This window comes from Channa argus, chromosome 14, assembly GCF_033026475.1.
Source record: "Channa argus isolate prfri chromosome 14, Channa argus male v1.0, whole genome shotgun sequence".
Lineage (NCBI taxonomy): Eukaryota > Metazoa > Chordata > Actinopteri > Anabantiformes > Channidae > Channa > Channa argus.
Window position 1 is genome coordinate 7,442,818 of NC_090210.1, and position 23,017 is coordinate 7,465,834.

Below are 23,017 nucleotides of genomic sequence, written 5' to 3' on the forward strand. Positions count from 1 at the left end.
TTTCTGTGTTTGCATCTAAAATAGGTGAAGTGCCCTTTTATGAAGAAGCCTACTGTGTTATTTATAGGTTTTAGAAAGGTGAGCAAGGTCTCTTTAAATGTGTCGGATCTAAAATGATCAAATTTGGGAGGAAAAGTTCCAGATTGGACATCTTCCGACAGAACAACCAGCATCACCACTAAAGGCAGGACAAAGCCACATTGTGAATAATATCAAAGCATTATCAGTGTTAAATTAGCTCTTTTTATTTACAGGGCAGACTACACGTATAGTTACGGGCTGCTCTGGGGGAAAGCCAGACGCACGGCAGTTCTCAACATACATCAGGTCAAAAGCTCCTGAGATCAAAGGAAAACTAATGACACTTCTCAAGAACACAGTCAAATTTTACACCCACATATACAAAAATAAAATTACACAGACTGCACACAACCGGTACAGATGACAAGACCTCCCCTCAAAGCATACATTGCTTTTAGACTCTGTATCTGGGATCAGCGCTTGCAGATGAAAAAGGAGTACGATTTGGTTATACAACTGATCTCAGAACAGATCATACGAAGCAACTTCATAATCTAGAATGACTCATTCTGCAGGAGTTGTGCTCCGGTGCAAAAATGAAACATATTATGGTAGTGACAAATTTAAACACTGTTTGGAAAACCCTCGCGGCTTAAATGCAACTAATACTGTTAAGTACTTTTGAAACTGTGACTAGTTAAGGGACACTGACATTCATCTAAAGGACAACAAATCCTAAAGATTCTCAAAGGTTTTGATTTACTCATAATTATTAGGTAAATATGTTTCAGATGTATCAGATGTATATTCAACAGGGAATATGAGGAGCCTAGATTACACAGTTTTCTGTCCATGAGTAGGACCATCAGGTTTGCTAATCAGGCAGGTGCATTGATATCTTAAATCGTAAAGTAGGGTTCATCTGGGGTTGCACAACAATACAGGACACTCTGATAGAAATCCACTGTATAGAACACTAAGCCTATAAAGTTCAGTCATGCAGGATATGAATCAAGTTCTATACATTACAGTTCTATCCAACAGGTCCTAAACAGTAACAACTAGTATGGAATAAAACCTCAGTCTGCGGACTGAGACACAGCAACGAGTGAGCAGCTGAACGGTTTCTGTCTGTCCAGGTAGAAGAGGCTTTTAATGGCACAGTATATGTCCTTGATCCATAATAGTCCGAAGTAGTTGTAAAGTTGTTGACTGTTATAATTTGCTACTTAATGTCCAGTTGTGTTGAGTTACAGTATTTTATCCAGGTGTGCGGATTTCTTTTATGCTAACATCACAGAGAAGGCGATGGTGGTGGAAGATTGGCAGCTTATGTTCGCCGAGGCTCCAGCCTGTAGGAGAGCTGCGTCAGTGCCCTCTGGTTGTCGATCACACAGAGCTTCCTAACATATCCCCGTACTTCTGCTTGATTTTTGTTTGGCTGGCATATGTCGGGATCTAATGTGGTGAGAGACGAAACAGAAAGGTAAGTGGCACTGAAAATATTTACCAGCAAAAGCCAGAAGATGAATTGTGCTCTAATTAATAAACTGGCTTACTGAAGGTTTGGCTTCTACAGTGCCTCACTTGCCGAATAGTGTTCGCTATAATACGCTGATGAACAAGGATTAGATATTAGATCAACCTCGTGTAAGAGTCAACAAAATCATTTGTTTTGCACAAAAAAAAAAAACTCACCATTTTCTCAAAATTGACCATATTGTCAATAAAAGTCTTGTTGCCCTCATGTGTGAATGTCATATCTGTAAAGAAATAAAATTACATTTAGTAGCAGCCAACTCCTTCCATAATTAATTCCTATGTGAGACAGTGACTGACACATTCCGGGCTCCACACTGACTCACACCTTTGAGAAGAAGCGGCATGAAGGGGATTATTGGCGGCTCCAGTTTGGTAACAGTGAGTCGGTAGGACCGGTGGTTTCTCGACGGGTCCTGTCAACAAACACATTATTTATGTCTAAATATATGAGAAAGTCCATTAAACAAAGTTACAGAAATGGGGAGTCTCTGTAACTCGCCGGTAGCAGCAGAAATCATCATCTTAAATTCGAGTCAAATAAAACTGAAACTGTATGAATAGATACAATCAACATAAAGAACATGTTTTTTAAATATAATGAATGTGAAAACTCACCATCATGCTCTCGAACTCAGCATAGAACTTTTTAAATTTGGTAGGAAGTTTCTGCCAATAAAAACATACAATCTCAGCAACAAGAGACGCGAATGTAGTGATTTAGCATCAGAAAAATACGGATATGGTCAACATAAATTTGTTTACCTCCCAGGTCTGGCTAAGTCTGCTGACAGCCGGGTTGCTCATGCCCATAATGATGGCAAAGAATGAGTTCAGGTTCTTGAACTCCCGACAGCTGCAGGCAAAAAGAAAACTGAATGCAACCAAAATCAAGTATAGAAGCTCATCATCTCAGCGTACGAGTGCAAACCACTCTCTACTTCACCAGATCGAATACTCACTGAGCAGCTATCTTGATGAATTTTTTGAGGAGCTGTACTCTCTTGCTGAGCTGTCCACAGAGGCAGACCTCAGTGACCACCCACAGCTGAACCTGGTTGAACCTCCGCAGGAACAGATCCAAGTTAGCAGTGGTCCTTCTGAAGCTCTGGCGGCCAAATGTGTGGTAGAGCAGCTCATGCTGGGCGAGAGGGAAGAGAAGAAACATAATTGAGTGGACAGCTCCTGAAATTCTGCTACTACCGGTGTTAGTATGTGTCTCTACATGTGTGTTACCTCGTGCACACAGCTGAAGAGCTCCCAGTCAAACATGGTCATTTGGTAAGCCAAGTCTTTAGAGCTCATCAACTCAAAAGTTGACATGGAGCCTGCAGAGGGACCCTCCTGGTCTGGAAGAGGAGTCTTAGACATAGTCCACATGCAAATGGAGAAACATGAAGTTGTAGTCAAAATTCATATAAGATGGCAAACTTTAAAAATGTATTCCTACACATATAGTGAATATTGCTCGAATGCTATAGTACACTACAGCCTACTGAATACTAACTGAATTAAACCTTTTTACTAAAATGTTATGCAAAATAATGTGTAAAACACTTGGCTCTTACCAGACTGTTGAGCTGGTCTCGAGGACACGCAAATAATCGCCCATTGATGCTCAAAGAAGAAAACACTGACACGTCATTGGGCTTCAAAATGTGTTTTTCTGAAACAAAAACAGGAGAAAAATGTGGGTCAAGCAATACAATAAGCCACCGATATAATTTGTCGCTAATGTCGCTGCTGAACTGCTCTAGCTCATCTAAAACAAACTGTCTTCTTACCACCAGCAGAGCTGAGGTGGACAAACAATAGCTCATCAGTGGTGCCCAGTTTGTCAGCCACAGCACTGATCACCTCCCTTCCTGTCGCTGCCACAGCAATCCTGATGGTAGTGTAAGTGTGGTCACTGCAGTACACCTTCAGAAGGACTAGATACACATACACAAAGAATATAGTATGTAATCATATCTGATTAGTAAGGAATAAAATGTCCAAGATAACGATGAGCATGTCCACAATTAGAGAAACAAGACTGGAAGTCGGGAGGACTAATAGCAGCATCTAATGAAATACAAAGCTATTGCATCCAACGTCATACTGAACATGTTGCCATTTCGGTCTCAGGTGTATGAATCTGCTCGCCGTATGTTTACAATAAAAAACATGACTCCTGCTTTCAGCTCTGTACTTTAATTCTCTTTGTAGATTTGCTGCTACGATTTAACTTTTAACTCAGAACATTTTTTAGCAATCAAGCCCCATTTTGTTTTGTTTCTTGTGTCAATATGAATTTAACAATAATAATAGAATTCTTTCAAACATTTCATTAGAATTTCATGACAGTTTGGCAATGCCCTAGCAAAACAAAAAGGTGTTCTCGCTCACACACACACACACACACACACACACACTTACTGTCATCTTGATTCCTAATTGGCTGCTTCTTTTGCAGTCTTTCCTCTCCATTGCTGAACTGTCGTATTAGGCTTTTCTGTTAAATTACATAGCACAGCCTCTCACTAACTGCAACACTATGATGCAACTAACATGCTAGAATATGTTATGAAGAGCAGTCGTCTGTGTTTACCTTTTTTGTTGATTTGGCTTCTTCTGAGCTACAACATAAATGTGCAGAAACAAACAAAAATGTGTTGCATTAAATACATTTAACTGGGACATAAAACATCAAGTTAAAGTTTCAATAAAAAAAAACATACTGTAATTTAACGGTCTTCTCCAGGTCAGGAACCAAGTCTTTCAGCGCTCTCACCATCCGAGAGTCATTTGACAAACTTCCATACAGCTCCTGCAGACAGACAGAGAGAAAAAGGGCCACACACACTCAGACCACGCATAGGGTCTGTCTGAGTTGTGTAATTATTTAATAACTCGCCTCCAGGAAAGAGATTGCAGCAGGTTCCTCCTGCAGCAGGTATGTGTGTGTGTTAGCCCATCGCAGGGTCAGAGTGAGGGCCCTCCTCTTACTGTTGAGGGCATACTCCAACCTCTCCTGCTCAGAACCAGGCGGAGATGCAGCATGGTAGGTGAATACTAGGTTAAAGATAAATACAGTCTTACATTTCTGACACAGTAAACACACATTGAGACACTGCTATTCCTTTTGTTGCTTGTTGCCTAAAAACATAGCACAGCATGAATGTAAAGAAATCTTAGCTTTCCGTTATTAAACAGAAGCGGAGGCAGTAATGTGCAAACCAATCACAGTAGAATTCAGAATGAAGAATAATTCCCCCAGTTCTCTCAGAATGACACACTCTACCACCTGCTCAGGTTACCAACATGCTTTACCGAAAAAACAACTGATATTTGTGGAGAATAGAACTGAAGGCCACAATTAACAGCGTTGCCTGGATCCTATTGCAGGCACCAAATAAGGGGGTAGCAGTACTGAAGCTCAAATAGCCGAACACTTGCACCACTGTGAGTAAGACAATAGGAAAAGACCTTTGCAGTTGGAATTACAACCTGTTACTATGGTGTGAGGAAGAGGTAAGCAATTCATTAGTGCTAGCACTTCCATAAGCAGAACTGGTAAGTTGCACAATCAACATGCTGTAGAACTGTTGTTGCATGCAGCAAACCATGGACACATCAACATGCTCGCAGTCGTATTATATTTGCATTATAAGTGGGTATCACAGTGTGAATAACCTAGGAAGGAAATACCATATCTCAAGGCAGATAGAGCAACATAGAGTGAAGGCAGGAAGGATATTGTGCCATGAGCAGAGGGCACAGTTGGCTGTTGGACATGAAGACACAGTGCATGAGGACAAAATCATCCACTGCTGGGTCTGTTAGAAGAAAAAAAAGACACAGCAAGACAGAAGATAGTCAGAGATGAGAGGAAGTAAGTGGAATGAAAAATAATCAAAAGAAAGTCATGTTGATCCTTTACTGTTGCCTATATACCCAACTTTTATTCTTTTGTTACATAGCATATAGACCATCTCTCTATGGTTAAATTCATGTAGGCATTATATAAATGTCATTTTTCTATCTTGTTACCTGGTTCACTGTGATGTATGTCCATCCTCATGGTCTCCAGGAAGTGCTCAAGGATTTTCTCTGGTGTTCCTGATATCACAGTGTACCTGCGAAGGTAAAAGGACACACACAACTCCATTAAAAAAATAAACATACTTTTCAAAGACAAGAGACCGAAAATTGTGTATCTGCAAGTCTAATAACATTAACAAACACGCACTTGATGCTTCCCAGGGTGGAGGCACGGGGACTCTTTTCTAGAACGAGCACAGCTTGTTCATGCTCTTTTAAACGAACTGTGTTAGCTTCCACATCCTTAAAAAAACAAAACAAAATGCAGTTACAAAATCTGCATTTACAAAATCTGTAATATATATACAAATTGATATACAATATCAATTTGACATACTCAAATGCAAAATGATTTAGCTTTTTAAATGTAATATGGCTCCTCTTCCAGAGGAGGGAGACATACAACATCCAGACATCGGCAGTACATTTGACTTGTAGAATGTTAATGTGGCCGTGCATTTTTGAATATGTAGTATTAATAATAGTTGTAGTGTTGGTGCTTGTGCAAGAACACTTTTATTCTTTTATACTCAAGTTCCCTCTGATCCCTACCCTGAGTATTCTGTTGAAGTCTTCCTTGTCCACACGAAGGAAGTGGCAGTTATCCTCCCTCAGGACTATAGAGGCAGCACGAGGTGAATCTGTAACCAGGGCCAACTTCCCAAAGTCATCCCCCTCATGGAGCGTACATACCACACCCTGAGACACAGATACAGCCATGACTGCACACATGCGAAGATACACACAAGCATCCTCTGCACTGCTATATCTGTCTGGTTCAGCTCAGCTACCCAGTCTGATCTCAGAAGACTACGGAGGGTAGTCCGGACTGCTGAGCGAATCATTGGTATAGCCCTCCCCAGTCTCCAAGAACTGTACTTATCCAGAGTGAGGAAAAGGGCAAAGAAAATCACTCTGGACCCCTCACATCCAGCACACTCCCTGTTTGAACTGTTGCCTTCTGGTCAACGCTACAGAGCCCTGAGTACCAGAACGACCAGACACAGGAACAGTTTCTTCCCTCAGGCAATCACCCTCATGAACACTTGACCATCACAGAACACATAACTCTATTGCACATAATCTAATTAAAACTCATACTCATTTACTTTTCAAGTTGCACACATAACTACTGTATTCACATTTGTCAATTTTACATTTTGTTTAGCTTTTTGCATTTATCTTTATATTGTATATTATATTGAATATTATATATTATATTATATTATATTATTGTATTGTATTGTATTTGTTCTTGTATTGTCACTGTCATTCTGTTGCACTGTGAAGCTTTGTCATCAAAACAAATTCCTAGTATGTGTAAACATGCCTGGCAATAAAGTTCTTTCTGATTCTGATTCTGATTAGACACTAACAGTTTACTCGGGCCCTTAAAAAATAAAATAAAATAAATCAAAAAGGACTAGGACGCATCAGGACTGGGATGAATTATGCGTGTCCGTCTTTGTGGACGTCTGTGTACTATACAGCATGTAAAGGTGTGAACAATGTGCTTGCACTGTACAGTTGTTGTGTGATGTGAATTTGTGTATGCACAATCCTTTAAGCCATTTAATCACAGTGATGAGTCATGATGAGATGGGTAGAGTTTGCCAAACTCCACTGCTGGTGTTTCCCAGCCCCACAGGCCACATACTGCTAGTCTACTCCACACAGACATGATAACTACACATTTTGATCTGTTACATAAAGACAAAAACATCATCAAGTGAAGCAAAAAGCAAGTTAAACAATGCTCATGTATCCAAGAAGAAGGATAAATGCGTTAAAACCACACACCTTGCCATAGATAACCACATTGACAGAGCCCTTTTGGATAATGTACCATGATGTGCCCTCCTCTCCTTGGTTGAACACTGGAAGATAAAGAGAGCAAACACATTGCATATTACCATTATGCCATATTTCCAGCATGAATAAACAGAACAGAATAAAAAAGGTATTTAACTCTGAAACTTGGCTAAAATTCATCTTTTTGAAGGTTCCTTCAGTAAAATACATCCCTGAACACCCAGCAGCCCAGTGCGATCAGTAAATGCTTAGAGCAAATTCAGTATAGCTGTAATGGTACCAACCTTCCTGGTTCGTATGTTCCTGAAACAGTGTTTCAGGTCAACCAGTACTGATATCTGCCCTGAGCTTAAAACTGGGAAGTAGAAGGGTAACTTTGAAAATTCCTGCTGTACAATATGTTCACAAACAATAATGCATTACAGGGCAAAATGAAGACTCACACACAGTTCCAGCTTTTGCATGTGACTCGAAGATCACAACACTTGCCAGTTCCCTCTTCACCTGAAAACCCAAATACAGGGACTTTTACTACGTTACCTAAGACTTAAATACAGTCCATTCTAAACACAGTCACTTTATTTTCTGTTGACACTATTTCAAAGAATAAGTGTGACCATGAAAACAACAACAATCAGTTCTGGAGTTGGTACAGACTCCTCCACATGATGAATGCTTGCCAGCATGGAGCAGACTGTTTTCTAAACTGTGTCTTATTACACTGGTAAGAGGATTGCTCACAGTGACAACTTGTCCCTCTAGTCTTAAACTGAAAAGCACTGTAGCAAGTGGTTCTTGGTATCTACAGCCTTTCTGGAAATCTCTTCTGTTGCTTTAAAAGAGGAGTGAACCAGTTGACTCACAGTGTTGGAGAGGTGAGCTAAGGCCTTGATGTGAAGCAGCTCATCATAAATGATCTCTAGGTCATCCCCTGTCCTCTGACCAGGCCTGCAGACACAGAGAGGTCGGTCAGAATTAATTCACCGTGAAGGTTTCATGCACACAGAAGTAAAATGACACATCCTAGCATTAACCATTTTTCTGTTTTAAAATCCGTAATCAGTACGCTGATGATTTGTTCATAATATTTCAAATGATAGTACTGTATATTGGTTTAGTATTACTTAAAAAAATTTCACAGTGGACGATTATATTAAGCATGGAAAGGGATAGGAAGGGTTAATTGTGAAATACTGTAGGTTTTATTGATTTACTTGAAAATAATAATATGTATAATAAATCGCAATATGTTATATGTTGCTAGTGTAATCCAAGCAATGCACTATTTGCAATTTCTACTGACGATTTCCTAAGGATCATGCGCAGCAGTGCATCAGGGCCAATCTGAGCAAGGAAGAGGATGGTCTCTGGCAGTTCGTCCTCACTCTCTCTCTTCTCCTCCTCACTAGGCAACGGTGTGTCCTCCTCCTCATCGTCAAGAAAACGATAGAACAGGTACTTGTCTTGGAAACCCAGCTCCTGGTCAACTGAAGAGCAGACAAGCAAACAATACACACAAACATGCAGAGTTTTGTTTGTTGTTTTAAAGTGCAAAGTCTGGCAGAATTTACAGAGTTTTAGCCAAATTAACTGTTGCAATCCAAGTACTTATACTACTAAGTACTTACTACTTATACCCTCAGTTCATGCACTGCTTATGGTATACAGTACAATAACATGTTGGGAAATAAACTGTCTAATTTTTATAGCTCTTTTAACATAGAGGTTTGGGAAACATACTACAGTATAAGGGAGACACACATAAGATATGGAGGTAGAATAAGCAGCACACAGCATGATGAGAACACATAAAAAAAAGGAAAGTAGGAGTTACCATGGTTTAGCACCCCTTCTTCTAGCAGTGCCTGCCACATCCCGACAGCATGGGACCGTGTGAGAACACAGGCACTCTGCAGCACCAGCCAATCCACTAGCTCTGTGCCAACACAGCATTGTCTACAATACACACATTAAATTTAACAGTGCATGTAGTCTGAGTCCAGAAGCCCTTGGATCTGATTAGAAATCTCTATAAATACACACAGCTGAAATTGTACCTGTACGTCTTGAGGTGGTACTTCCTGTCTCGAATCATGTGAGGCGCTCTGGATAGGATGGCGTTGCGAAGAACCTTCCCTGCTCTCTGGAGCTTCTCTGAAGGAATCTGCAGAACACAGGAACATAAGCTTGGTTTGGCAAATTCAATGTGAACTAAGAGGCAATGCTGCCATACTTGTAATGACTTCAAAATAAAACACTGGTATAGACTAACTTAATACCCATCTCAAGCCTATTTTGAAAGAACACAAACAGATCTTAATGTCCAGATAAAGTTAACATTATTGGTAAAATTGTGGAAAATGTTAAGCTGATCATTTTTATCATAAACCTTGATTTTAATTGACAAGTTATTGCAAGTTATGTACACGAATGTGTGCATTAGGATGTGTGGTTAATGCTAGTAATATACAGTACAGAGCAACAAATTTCATGATTATACAGACAAACAGATCCTATAGATGTCACCTGCAACTCAAACAGGAAAATGGCAAACATGCACATGTGCACACGACGCACACACACACACACACACACACACAGCTACTGCTAAACAACAACAAAAAAACATGCTAATTGGACAGATGGGATCTTTCTTTTACTTGCATGCATTAGCTAGCATTTAGCATAACTACAGAGGATCACAGCTGTGAGTCATCGTTTCTGTTTTTAGAACACACACACACACACACACACACACACACCTCCAAAATGCATTCTGGCATTTTCGTTTATTCACAAATATTAAAGTATGCGGCAGTGTTTTCGATTTCCTGATTCTGTGGTCCAGTTTACTACATTTTTCACACTCTATAGCAGGCTCTTCATACAGAATCAATTTGCTGTAGGTTTTAAATATCAGCAAAGGATTTTTTTAAATAAGTAATCGCAATCTGCTGGGCAGTTATGCCAAACATGAAACAAAATTATACATTTTTTTCACCCAAAATGTCGTGCTGACACATTCACAAGTAGTGAAGCAAATAGAAATCCAAGACAAATTGAGGCCACCTGGTCACTGTTGTGAATTTGGTTCATTCATGCTTTGTGCGCCGCAAGGAAGTTCCCTGAAACGTGTTGGCAGAATTTATTTAAAAGGATTAAGTCAGCATGCTGAACCTTTTTTTACTTCTTCAACAAATCCAAGACAGCCTTCTACAGTAGGCTGAACATGTCAGCTGTTGTATTTACCTTGCTGTGAGCTTTGTTTGCAGAGTCAGAGTTCATGTTGTCTTTGTCTGTGAGTCCTGAGAAAGAAAAACGGTGGATTCTAGTCTCGAGTACACAAGATATCTACATTCACATGAAATCTGAAACAGGCATACATTATTAACATGAAAAGAAGCAAATTATCAATATGAAGAGGACATTTTATTACAGAGAATCCGTTAAATAACATAAATATAAGTAGTCCTGCTTCCTCACAAAATCTGAGATATTTAGCTTTTGACCTCAGCTGCCCAGTGCCACGTTACTATTCTAAATATGTGTATGTACAGCCCCAATTATTAACTACACAAGCAACAGTTACAGTGCTAAATGTTCCTTTGTGTTTCTGGGTCTACCCACTATCATTGTTGGATCCACTCTCCATGGCTCCATAAGGAGGGGCCAACAGTCCAGCCAGGCTCTGACGGTACTTCTACAAAGCAAAACACACACATCACATTTACACCTCTACTACTTTTGTGCATCATTTCTAAGACAGTTACTACTGAACATTAAAATACAGTGTGTGTGTGTGTGTGTGTTACATTTGTCTCTCTAACACACACACACACACACCATGCAAGTGCCCCTCAAAACAACGCTTTGTACAACCAAGATCATTTACATGCAGAACAACTAACATTATATAACACACATACAGACAGACAGACACACACACACACACACACACACACACACACACACACACACACACACAATTCCGGCAGCATTCAAACCAGGGTTAATGAGAACAACTAGAGCTACTACTAGTACAGATGCTGTTTTTAAGTAGAATAATTTACGTTTGTATTTTGACAAGAGGGGGGCTTAAATAAACGAATATTTTTTGCGCTCAAAGAACCACTGCTCTTCCACAACATCAATACCAAGAAACTGATCCCTTTTGAGGACTGCAAGACACACACACACACATATGCAGAGAGAAACAGAGAAGGCATCTGTGTGACCTAAAAGACAAACATCCCCCTCTCTATGTAACCAGGAATACAATCAAACTATTGACCAGACCACAATTTTATAGACAAACAGTAGAAAAGCATGTCTGGGAGTTTCAAAGACAAAAATAATTAAAGGCCCACAAGGACATCACAGACATACAACCACACACACCCACAGCTACAGTTGAGCAACAGACTCACCTGAGGTCACAGACTCAGCTGCCTAATGCTGGAGGGACTGAAACCCCAGAGAGCTGCCCTCTGCTCCTTTACAACTCTTACACACGCCACCGGATAACATCCTGCTCAAAGCAAGCTGCTCGCTCTTTCTCACTCCCTTCCTCTCACACAGTCGCCTCAGTGTCTTACTCTGTCTCTCACTCTCCCTCTCTCAAGCCAGGAACCAAACCACTTTCCCATCACAGGTTACCAGGGTGATCTCAGTCTCTGTAGGACTGAGCTACTCTAGTGGAGGAGGTGAAAGAGGGAGGGAGGGACAGAGGAGGGAAAGAAAGGAGTTGTGAGAGTGAGGATGGAGAGGAGGGGAGGAAAGAAAGGCGGCTGGCAAAAGACGAATACGGCTGATAGAGGAGAGAGGAAGTGGGCAAGAGAAAATTAAAGCGGGCAAAGAAGGTAAGAGGTATAAAGAGAGAAAGAGAAAACAGTAACAAAATGGCATAGTGCATCTACACCTGCTGTTTGATTTACTGCTAAATTTTCCACATCTGTCAGAAACAAGCTGTTTTCTATCTACACCTGCTTATTCATCTCACATTCACTTGGTGTTCGAATTATGGCACAGAGCTTTTTTTTTCCTTTCATCCTTTCATCAAACACATGACTGAATTGATCCTGTAGCTTTCTACTGCTCACCACACACAAGCACATGCACACAAATTAGTCTATGCACAAAGACACACACAAACATAAAAGAAAAAGAACCTTTTACTATGAGCTGAATAAGATTCAAAAGAACACAGCCTTAGGCTGTTTTCTGCTTTATTTTGTACTGTCCTGAAATGGACAGCAGAGGGGGAGACTGAGTGCACTTAGCGACAAACAAACACACAAACACACACACACCAAGCCCAAAAATAAGATGGCACACACACTTCAATACCCAATTATTGTCCTATCTTGCTTTTATACGTTCGATGTGGCATAAAATGGAGACACCAGTAAACGGTAAACTCCATTTCTAATTATCCAGTATTAATAATAACAACATACATTTGTTTTTTGAGATCACGCTCAGACAGATTTTAAACTAGAAAAATATCTCTGAATGTCATCCACAATTTTGATTAACAAAATACTATTATGTCATATAATGACAAAAACAAGTTCAAGAATGAAATAGAAATTTAACCATGTAAAACTATTTATTATTTTAAATGCTGCATGATGGCAGTCTGAGAACTAGCTAAAGCCACATATAATAAGAAAGAAAACTACTTCAGGTAGAGACCAGGTCAGAATTTGGGGCACTTATGGATCCTTAAGCAAGACATCCATCATTGTTCTATAATAAAATAATAATAATAATGTTTAATTCTCTCTCTCTCTCACACAACTTTAAATAGCTTATAGTTGAGTGTCACCCGAGGATCTGCATCTAATAGGTGGAACAAAACCCCCTGTTATGGTGGAAAGCCCTCTCGTGGTTAAAGGAACAATTACAGTGCTATAGACTGCAAATACAATAGTGAAAGGGAAGGTCTTTCCAACATGGAAATAATTCCCAAACCTCTTTAGGTAAGCTACCAAGGCAAAATTCATGCTGAATCACAAAGTACAAGTACATACTCACAGCTACAGTTCATTTTTAACTCTCCCGCTTTCTCCCTCTTACCTCCCAGAGGCTCTTGAACTCCCTCTGTTCAATGCGCAGAAGCTCACTGGTCTCTCTGCTGACGATGGTAGCGTGGCGTGGTGTGTTGTCCAGGATGGACTCCCCGAACGCCGTCCCAATTCCCAGTGTACAGATAGTGACAGCATCCTGCACACAAACAAAATATATATGTATAGACTCTGTGTGAGAGAAATAATGGGTTTCAGCAAATATGTTTCACTTTAAGGCTTAAATAAGCTCAAATGAGGCCAAACATACAGGAGTAATCATCTGTTGAACTGGTTCCTCATAAAAATAAAACCAAGAATTCAAGTAAGTAAAATAAAACCAAAAATATGACACGCAATACATTTTCTGATCAACTAATTAATTAAGTGACACAGGCCCTGACACTACAGAGCAAAAGAAAAACAATTAATTAATTAAAATGAATAATGCAAACCAATTCTAATAAGTGACTGGTGTACAGTGTTGTGTGAGGAAAATATCTCTAGGTGTGGGATATATTGGACAGGCTAGACACAAGACACAAATACACATAAATCTACAGTGTCCACTGATACAAATATTCTGCATATTATGAATAACTGTTCAGCTGTTTAAGCTGACATTTTTAAATATAGCCATAAAAAGTAGGCCAACAAATTGCAATTAGGGTTACATACATGAAAAGAACATTTCACAATGATTCTCTCCATCTTCCACTTGAAACAAATAATTTCTCTCCTATTCCCAAATTATTCTTCTCCTCTATATGTGCAGTACAACCCTATTTTCACACTCTCTCCTAAAAGGGTATCAATTGCAGCTGAAGGCACAATTCTCTGTGGACTTTTTTTCTGTGCTGTGGCAGCTTTGCACCAGTGTATTTAATCAGAGAGATGAGCTAATGTACCAGAACAATGTCAGCATTGAAGAGACTCGTGCAGGACCAGCTCTATAACACGAGGGGCACTTTTAGAGATGTCTGGATTTTGAAGGTTATGAAACAATTAGTCCAAGAGGGAGGAGGGAAATGGCTGCCTTGAAATATTAGACCTGTAAAAACGGCTTGCACCTCGTCGTTTCTATGATTCAAAATGAAATCAATTATTCATTCAATTGCAATTTGATGATTTACAGGAAACACGAGAGACACACAGAAAAGTGAAAAAGTGAAACCACGAAAGTGTTTTTACGCAACTCCAGTCTCATTTAAACATCAAGCACATGAATCTTACCTGGTGGTTTGCAGTTTCTGATACTTTGACATCGAGAGAGCCAGACAGGACGGCATACCAGCTGGTGCCAATGTCTCCCTGTCGAAACACTGGACAGCAAAATGGCAGCATGTCAAACTACATCCAATACAGTTTAGAGTAAACATAATTTTCTGTGGACTATTACCAGATACATTCAACAAAGCTCATTTCACAATCCACTAATGTACCAATAACATTCCTAAAACATTCCTCTAACATTTCCCACTGATACACATTTACTATTAGATCTTTGGCACGGTTTCGTTTTATTTTTGCATTTGCTTGGATTTCTGCTCATTTTTAAAAGCCAAAAGGTTTCGTTTCAACGCATGCTCTGCTTTAACACATTCTGCCATGTCAGCAAGTCATATGGGATGTGCAGATGTGACAATGTGTATGCACTGGGACAGTAAGGATCATTTGTTTCTACACTGTTTAAAAACAAAAACCTATTGTAAAATCTACTAGCTGGATACTCGTGGTGCTATAATAGAAGTGTTGACAGTGTTTTAAGTGTGCTCTATTTCATTAACTATTTTGTAAGATATGGTAGAAAATGCATTAATACTGTTCATTTTGTATCCCTAACAGAAATAAAAACTACAAACTACCCAACTCTTTGAGGACATTGAAAATGGTACCTGGGAAAATATGTCCACTCATTTCTGATCATTAGTAGGCTAAACTACCGATCAAAAAGTAACTGACAGATTACATGCCAATGACATAATAGTTAGCTGAATTCTTGGGATGTTTGTCCCGATCAGTGTTCTTGTGTGCAAACACTGTGTTATAATAGGGTCTGCACAGTTTGTTTGTTGAGGTGTGTACACACTGACATGAGCAATATATCATACTTCAGGCAGCCTCTATGTTTAACAAAATACTGGATACTTAACAGTATTCAGTATTATGGCATTTTAATATGGGTTAATATAGAAAGGTGGTCTAAGTCTGACAACATCACAAGCATATATTTTCATATACAACACCACGATTATACTATTTTACAGTCTGGCTGTACTGGTACATTTGTGTACATACATGTGATGCCTTTCTCCAGGCATTCATAGAAGGCACAGGCACAGATCTGCAGTAAGAGCGGAGGTGGGAACCTCTGGAAGGCTTTGACCTCTCGGAGTCTGGTCAGAATAATGTCGACATCCTCTCCAGAGCGCTCCGAAGGCCTGGAGAGAGGTTCCACCATTAGATCTTACATTTGGTGCCTGAAAACCCTATCAGTAGTCTTACAAAATGATTAACTACATGTTGTAACATGGTCATTGTGATGGATTATCTATCTCAAGCAAGTACATTTCTGCCTGAAGTGTAGCAAATCAATCAAAAACCAGCAGCGTGATTTGCCAAGTTATTAGCAGTGATGTTAAACATGTGCAATTAGCAGTTAATGGCCTAAATCATGAAAAAAATCCAGCTGTATTGTCCTTCAAGTTAAGACAGCTCTGTTGTTTCGGTGTTATGTGTATATTTATGTACAGTATGTGTGTGTATGAACACACTGCTTGATTGTTTGGTGTTTGCTGAAGAGCTGCAGGCGTTACTTCTCCCGACTCAGACCCCCCACAGGGCGTTAATGCAAGATCTCATTTGTACTCTGCTATTTCCACTATGCTTAAATCTGAGTGCGAGTGCACACACACACACACTTGGACATCGATGCAGGCACAATAACACAGGAACACACACAAGTTTAATTTGAGAGCTTAAACATTCTGCTCTGAGATGTGATGGTGAAAAACTACAGAGCCAAAACGCCTCAGAATATCACACACTGCAGTTAGTCTTATTCATTCACTTATTTTACCCTTACTAGTGACTCATCCTTGTGTGTGTGTGCATTTATATTCACAAAGAATAGCTAATGCACTGTGGGCTTCTTCATTCACAGACTGTCTATCCCAACTCTTCCTTCAGCTTCATCCTCTTTTCTTCATCCCAGCTTTCTCTTCCTTTGTTTCCCTCCACTAAAGATTTTTCTAATCTCCACCCATTTTTCTATTAGATTTCTCTCAGAAACCTAATAGGTGAGATGAAAGATTGTCCTCTGTAGCTCAGACTGTTTTTGCTCCTCTCCATTATTGCCACATTCACATTTCCCTGTATCCACTTAGTCTCACCACTAACACACTCTCACTCACCATCTTCCCTTTACTATCCAGTTTTTTCAGCTTAGCAAGCCCACAGGCCCTCTTTACCCACATGCACATGCAGTGGTAAACACACATATGTGCATCCCAGGGCTCTAAATTGTCCTATGTAGCTCAGACTGTACTCCCAGATAAACACAGAATACGCCTGAAGGGCTGCACTGCACAACAAATCTTCCAGTCCTGCAACATCTGCCATGAGCTTGGGGCAGTTACAGATGGGTCTTTTTCTCCCTTTTTTTTTTATGTGACTCATCCCCCATTGTCCACTTGCTGCCTGCGTGTGGGTCCCTGAGTGCACATACAGAGCAGCACATCCCAGTGTGGGCTGGATTAATGGTTTAGACAGGTGGACTCCCACACACTGCAACAGAGACAGACAGGGAGGTTAACTCTGCAGGGTTGAATGGATTATAACAGCATCACCCTTCACCTATTCGTCTACAGTGAAACTGTTAGGATCTGACAGACATAAAGACTTGTTTTCTCATTTTGCTTCATCATTCTGTGTATGCTTCGTCCCCGCCTGTCCAGAGGAATCTGACTCCCCTATTGGTGTGAGACAGATGTGACCTGAGAGCTATTAACCTTATCTCACGGTCCCTCACTCTGTCTCCCTTTTTTCTGTTCCTTGACTTCCCCTTTCTACCAGCTTTTTACGTCAGCAGAGATCTCAGCTTTCAACCACGATTCATGGCTTCATTTACAAATCAACCAACGTGACACACTGAAGAGAAAATTGTGAGACACCAAAAGGTTCTGCAGATTGTTTTAGGGAAACATCCATCTGGAAAATGTAATGTTTCCAGACAAATCATAGGTTGAATTTGTGACAGTCTCAACACAAAACAGATTTCCTGAACTGGCAGAAAAACACGTTACTGTAGCAGAGACTCTTAAATTGTACATAAACAGTTCTTTTGACACCCATCTGCATCACCACTAACAACCTGGGAGCCTATTAGAAACACTGAATATTAATCAGCATAGACAGCTGAGTCTTCATTTCACTCATTGACAAATTACACAAACATGCCAGATTGCTTTTGTTTTGGTTTATGATTTCATATGAAATGAATGAACTGCCCACAATGACCTGTGCTTAATTTTCATCTAAACCACCACTGTATGTGTGTTGACTGGACTGTCTGCCATTTTCCCACATACTACAGACTCACTAGCAATAAATGTCCTTTCACAGATATATTCAAGACAGATATTCAAGGCATCCTAACCCCTGTCTTTCTTTCACCATCACACCCTCAGCCTCCGACTCTTCACTTGCTCATTTCAACAGTTAGGGTAGAGCTCCTAAACACACACTGCTTGATATTGATTGAATAAGAGGTGCATAGCTAAGGCGCTCTCAGTCATCTACAATAAGATCCCATCCACTCTGAACATACAGTATGACTTAACCTGCCCTAAGGCATCCACCTGCTCCTGCTTATAGCCTGCTTTGAGTTTAAGACATACAGTATTAAACACTTTGGTGTTTTTATCGGAACTATCAGACTGGACATTTTAGCACAATAAGTATTCAAAGTATTTGCCCTCACACTGATCATATCTATCTAACAATGAAATAACAAGACTGACTGATGACAGTTTTTTTGTTATTTACATTCATTTTTGTTTGTTTAAAAAAAATTAGAGCAGAAAATGTGGTATGTAGATGTAGATGTCAGTTTGTTTATCACAGCAAGTTGAATATCTGTGGGGTTTGGATTGCTGTTTTAATAAAACAAGCCATTTGATGATGTCAGCCTGTGTTCTAGAAACGTGAATTTCATTCTTCACTATTTTCTGACATTTTAAAGGCTAAAGTTTAAACTGAGCAGCTTAATCAGCAACAAAATATTCTCTGGTTGAGACCACACACTTCTGCTTCTGTTGATGTCAAAATATAATAGTATATAGTATTTATGTATCCATTCTTACTACAGGTGAGGAGACAAGATGGTAGCTTCAGGTTGCCAGTGGTAACACGATGATGTGTCATAGTGAGGTGTGTACAGTATGTGTGGGTGTTTGAGGTGTGGGTGCATGTCTTATACATCACTGTATCATATGCAGTAATGTGTGCCCTTCTTTCTGTAAGATTAAAGAACTGTATCTTTATATTTTATCTATACTAGACGCGTCGAGTAAAGTGTTTTCTAAATACTAACTAAACCTCAAATCTGCTTTTAAAATGAATACGAGTTCATGTAATCACATTGTAAACTGGCTTCTCTAACCTGTTCATTCAGACCAGACAAATGCAGGCTCACATGCAGTAACGGATCTGTCTCGAAGAATTATTTAGGGGGAATTAGTACCATTTGCGCCCTGAAGCAGTGTAATCATGTAAAGCTATTTGACTGAAGCATTCGGACGTAAACCATGTGCGTCTTATCATCCATCTATCGCAGCCCATGCAGTGCGGAGACATCCCAGTGAACCTCGAAGCCACCAACGCCTTTTTGACCGAGGAAATACAAAGACAGGAATATTTTTTTAAGGCAGGGTGTGTATTGTCATGCACTGCAGTCTTAAGCACCACTGGGTGAGGAGTATGTGTCCAGTCAAAATGACATACATCTTTATTACGCTAAAAACAAATGTTATCGTGTTATTGCGCGCGCACACACTGCACACGCAGCGATCGCCGGTTCCGATTAATCACGTTGACGCGGATGAATGAAAGAGGACCGAGAAAACAAGCGTATCGTGGGAGCAGTTTCACCCACCTTTTATCCAGGCAGCAGATCCACTCCGCCAATGGAGATGAACTGAGGTACATCTGCACCGCGACCATCTTCCCCGGTCGTCGTGTGTGGTGCTACTGGAGTAGGCTTCCCGGTCGTCGGTGGTCGTTAACGAATGTGAGCTTCGGCTGTGCCCCCTCCCCGCCCCTCTGATTCGAGCTGCCTCAAACAACTACAGGCTGCTGCTGCCTTTATTGTGCCATGCAGATGACTCGTATCAGCCTGTCTTTATGGACTTTGAGGGCAACCGGACCACAGCATGATATAGACTGCAGTGTGTGTGTGAAGATAAGTAATTCACGCATTCCTACTAAGAACAATTCATCAGGAAAGCCTGCAATAAGATGTCAGTAAATAGTTCAGCTTCTGTTTGACATAAGCTGATCTATGGCCTGGTCTGTTGTGTTCATCAACCTACTATAAGTTTAATTATCAAAACTTAATATAAAACCCATTTCTCCTTAAAGGCTACTGGTGGTGTGTGGTGACAAGGTGACCTAAGTGCCTCCCCCAGGTCTCTCTGCTTTTTGAATAGCTCGGTTACAGCTGTTTTGTCTCATTAATGTCAAAATGCCACAGACCTTTTTACAATAAGTCTGTTCCTTTCCATTTAGCTGCTTCAGTTTCAAGATCTTGGTGTTGTTCATGCTCGCTCACCGTCAGAATGTTATGCTTTACTGGAACACTTAAAGAAAGCAGTGCCACTAATAATGTTAATGATAACGCCCTTGCTCTCTTGCTGTGATAAAGAATGGCAACCGCTGTGAAAAAGGCCTCCTGAATGCATGCCACATTAAATAATGCATATTTACAATTGTTCTAATTGGTTAAGGTTGAAAATTATGACAGTGACTACTACTATGCAGCTGTTGTCTGAAGGGTTGGGTTATAGAGTCGCCCAAAATTAGCAGGTAAGAAAAATACATTTTAAACCCAACACAAATTAAAGTTTAATTACAAGGATTAATCTTTCTTTAAGAGAAAAAAGTAGGTATGTGCTATATATCATGTAGGTGTAAGGCTTTTTTTTAAAATAACATCAATGAAAACATAATGTTGCTAGTTTAATAAACTCATCTGTCATTACTTGGCCTGACAGGCTCAGTAGTTGAAGTAACTTCACTAAGCAAGAATTAATCTTCAGTATGGGCCTCAATTCAACAGGACCATCTGACAAATGGATGTGCATCAAATTCACACAATTATTCACACACAGAAAAAAAACTTTTTAAAGGTGAACTACAGTACATCAACACAGCCACTGAGTCAAAGGAGGGGTTGCAGTAATGGTGTTTTTTTTTGTTGTTTTGTTTTTTTAAACTTAGCTTGTGATAGACTCTATGGTCATTAATGTGAATACTACCAACAGGAGTGGTCTACAGTGCATCCAGAACGTCCCAGTACTGTTACCTTTTTCCACATTTTGTCATGTTACAACTTTATGTGTCCCCAAAGTTCTATAAACAATACCCCATAATGACAAAGAACATGGTTTGAAATCTTTGCAAAATCTATTTAAAAAAAAAAAAGAAATGTACATAATTATTCACCGCTTTTGCTAAATACTTTGTTGAAACACCTTTAGCAAAAATTACAGCCTCAAGTATTTGAGTATGATGCTACAAGCTTGGAACACCAATATGTGGGCAGTTTCACCCATTCTTCGTTTTCAGTTATTCCAATTATATAAGTGTTTATTTCAGTTTAGTGTAGAATTGAGAATAATATCCATCACAACATTATGAACACACACACATAAAATAGAAATACAAAATTACATGATGTGGTCCTGTGACCAATACTGATACATTATCAGCAACATTTTAATATACCCATGTCTTGGGATGAGTAAGATAAAAAGCCAACAAATCAGCATAGTCAGTATTAAGCCAGCAATCCAACAAACCAACACCGATTAAATTGGTTGTGTAGGAACATTGTTGCTTCATTCAGTAATGTGACTAAAAAGTAGTGCAAGATGCAAGTGCTGTTGCCACTTCTTTCAAAGTGATGAGAGATGCAGCAGCAGCAAAGATGTAGCCTGTCACCACAATGACCGCAGCAAAGGGAGGAAGGAAAGAGGGGGAGAGGGAGAGTGGGCAGACGATGGGGAGCAGGGATGTTTTGAATGTTCAGCACCGCCTAAATTCATAACTTGTGCTCCAATACATAGGTCAGACCAGGGAGAGAATAACAGACTAGGAAGATTTTGGAAATTTATTCTGGGCTTGGTGTCAGTTCTTGAAAAGAATGGAAGGTCAGATAGAAAGAAAATTATCATTTATAATATGAAAAATTAAGCACAATGGAGGCAGGAGAGAGTGTTAAAATTTGGATCCTCATTTTCTTTCCATTTATCCTGAACATTGACATCGTTAAAACGGTTATACTGCATCAGGCGAAATACAGTGTGTGAATGTGCATCTGTTGCATACGTATGTGTGTATCTTTGTGTGCGTCCGTGCATGTTTACGCTTGCCTTACTACGTGAATGCATGCATGACTGTAATACTGGAGCGTGACTAAGCAAATTTTCAGTGTCTGCCATTCCAGAGAGTAATTTCTTTCTGAACATTTTGGAGAAAGTTAAGCTAAATAAACATAAAGAGAACATTAACACAGTGAAGTTAAATGAATACAACACAAAAGAAACATCTTCAACTTCACCTATAGATTCTAAAAGCTCACGAAAATGGTGAGGTTATCTGTCGGTATACAGACTGTTTAAAATATTTTGTCATTGATTCATTTATTAATAAAATCTTTACACTCAAACATATTACTTGGCCAGACAATTACAAAATATTTAAACAAATGTTTTAGTCTTAAAAGTCTTCAGGTCAAATTTAACTAGTATATGCAGAAGCTTTTATCAAAGCACATCACACCTTGATAAAGATTGTATTTGTCATGTTTGGCTCTGTCAGGAATTCAAGCTATAACTCTAGTTAATGTTTATGCCATGCTCTACATATCTATACAGGATCACATCATTAGGACTGATGCGTGTGCAGTGCACAGTCACGTCACAAAGTGGCAGCATAATTATTTGTAGGTCTATATTATGTGGATTCACCAACATGTCACTAATTCACAGCACTGTATAAACTGATAAAATGAAATGATTAAACTGCTAAATTGTGCTTTGCTCATTTGATCTCCTGGCTTGTGTGTTCATCCCAACCATGGGTTGAGTCTCTGTGTGTGAGTGTGCCTGTGAGTCACTGTGTGTGTGGATTTAAATGTTCAGAGAATTGAGTGCAATTCCCCTGTGAAACTGGGAAACTCTAAATATGGTTGATTGAACCGATAACCATATGGGACA

At 39.7% G+C, this 23,017-nt stretch overlaps 1 protein-coding gene across 5 annotated transcripts; it reads right to left on the bottom strand.

Moving 5' to 3' along the window:
* Window positions 1-206: 206 nt before the first annotated feature.
* LOC137098220 (rap guanine nucleotide exchange factor 4-like) lies at window positions 207-22,621 on the bottom strand. 5 transcript variants are annotated; one of them, XM_067474227.1, is made up of 30 exons: window positions 19,675-22,601; window positions 15,819-15,961; window positions 14,754-14,842; window positions 13,534-13,680; window positions 11,083-11,155; window positions 10,705-10,760; window positions 9,513-9,619; window positions 9,290-9,411; window positions 8,759-8,942; window positions 8,319-8,403; window positions 7,899-7,959; window positions 7,444-7,520; window positions 6,196-6,342; window positions 5,792-5,886; window positions 5,593-5,678; window positions 5,300-5,378; window positions 4,457-4,607; window positions 4,281-4,369; window positions 4,151-4,178; window positions 3,979-4,054; window positions 3,345-3,491; window positions 3,129-3,226; window positions 2,797-2,922; window positions 2,523-2,701; window positions 2,326-2,416; window positions 2,179-2,229; window positions 1,889-1,976; window positions 1,720-1,784; window positions 1,581-1,635; window positions 207-1,479 (listed from the first exon to the last, which is right to left on the bottom strand). In XM_067474227.1, exons 1-30 carry the CDS (start codon window positions 19,740-19,742, stop codon window positions 1,352-1,354), a joined length of 2,991 nt encoding a protein of 996 aa, XP_067330328.1. In that variant the 5' UTR covers window positions 19,743-22,601; the 3' UTR covers window positions 207-1,351. The 5 variants fall into 5 exon arrangements, 4 of the variants coding, with proteins under 4 accessions (XP_067330328.1, XP_067330330.1, XP_067330329.1 ...); XM_067474229.1 differs by lacking the exon at window positions 15,819-15,961 and having other exon boundaries at window positions 208-1,479; window positions 19,675-19,854; XM_067474228.1 differs by lacking the exons at window positions 13,534-13,680; window positions 14,754-14,842; window positions 15,819-15,961; window positions 19,675-22,601 and adding an exon at window positions 11,883-12,054 and having other exon boundaries at window positions 208-1,479.
* Between the last annotated feature and the right edge of the window lie 396 nt (window positions 22,622-23,017).

Excerpts from the sequence above, each read along its gene's own strand:
- LOC137098220 (XM_067474227.1), bottom strand. The coding sequence starts at position 19,742 with ATGGTCGCGGTGCAGATGTACCTCAGTTCATCTCCATTGGCGGAGTGG. Across the intron at positions 8,943-9,289 it reads AGAAGGGGTGCTAAACCATG|TTGACCAGGAGCTGGGTTTC; the intron begins GTAACTCCTACT and ends TCTGCTCTTCAG. Across the intron at positions 8,404-8,758 it reads CGCATGATCCTTAGGAAATC|GCCTGGTCAGAGGACAGGGG; the intron begins GTCAGTAGAAAT and ends CTGTGTCTGCAG.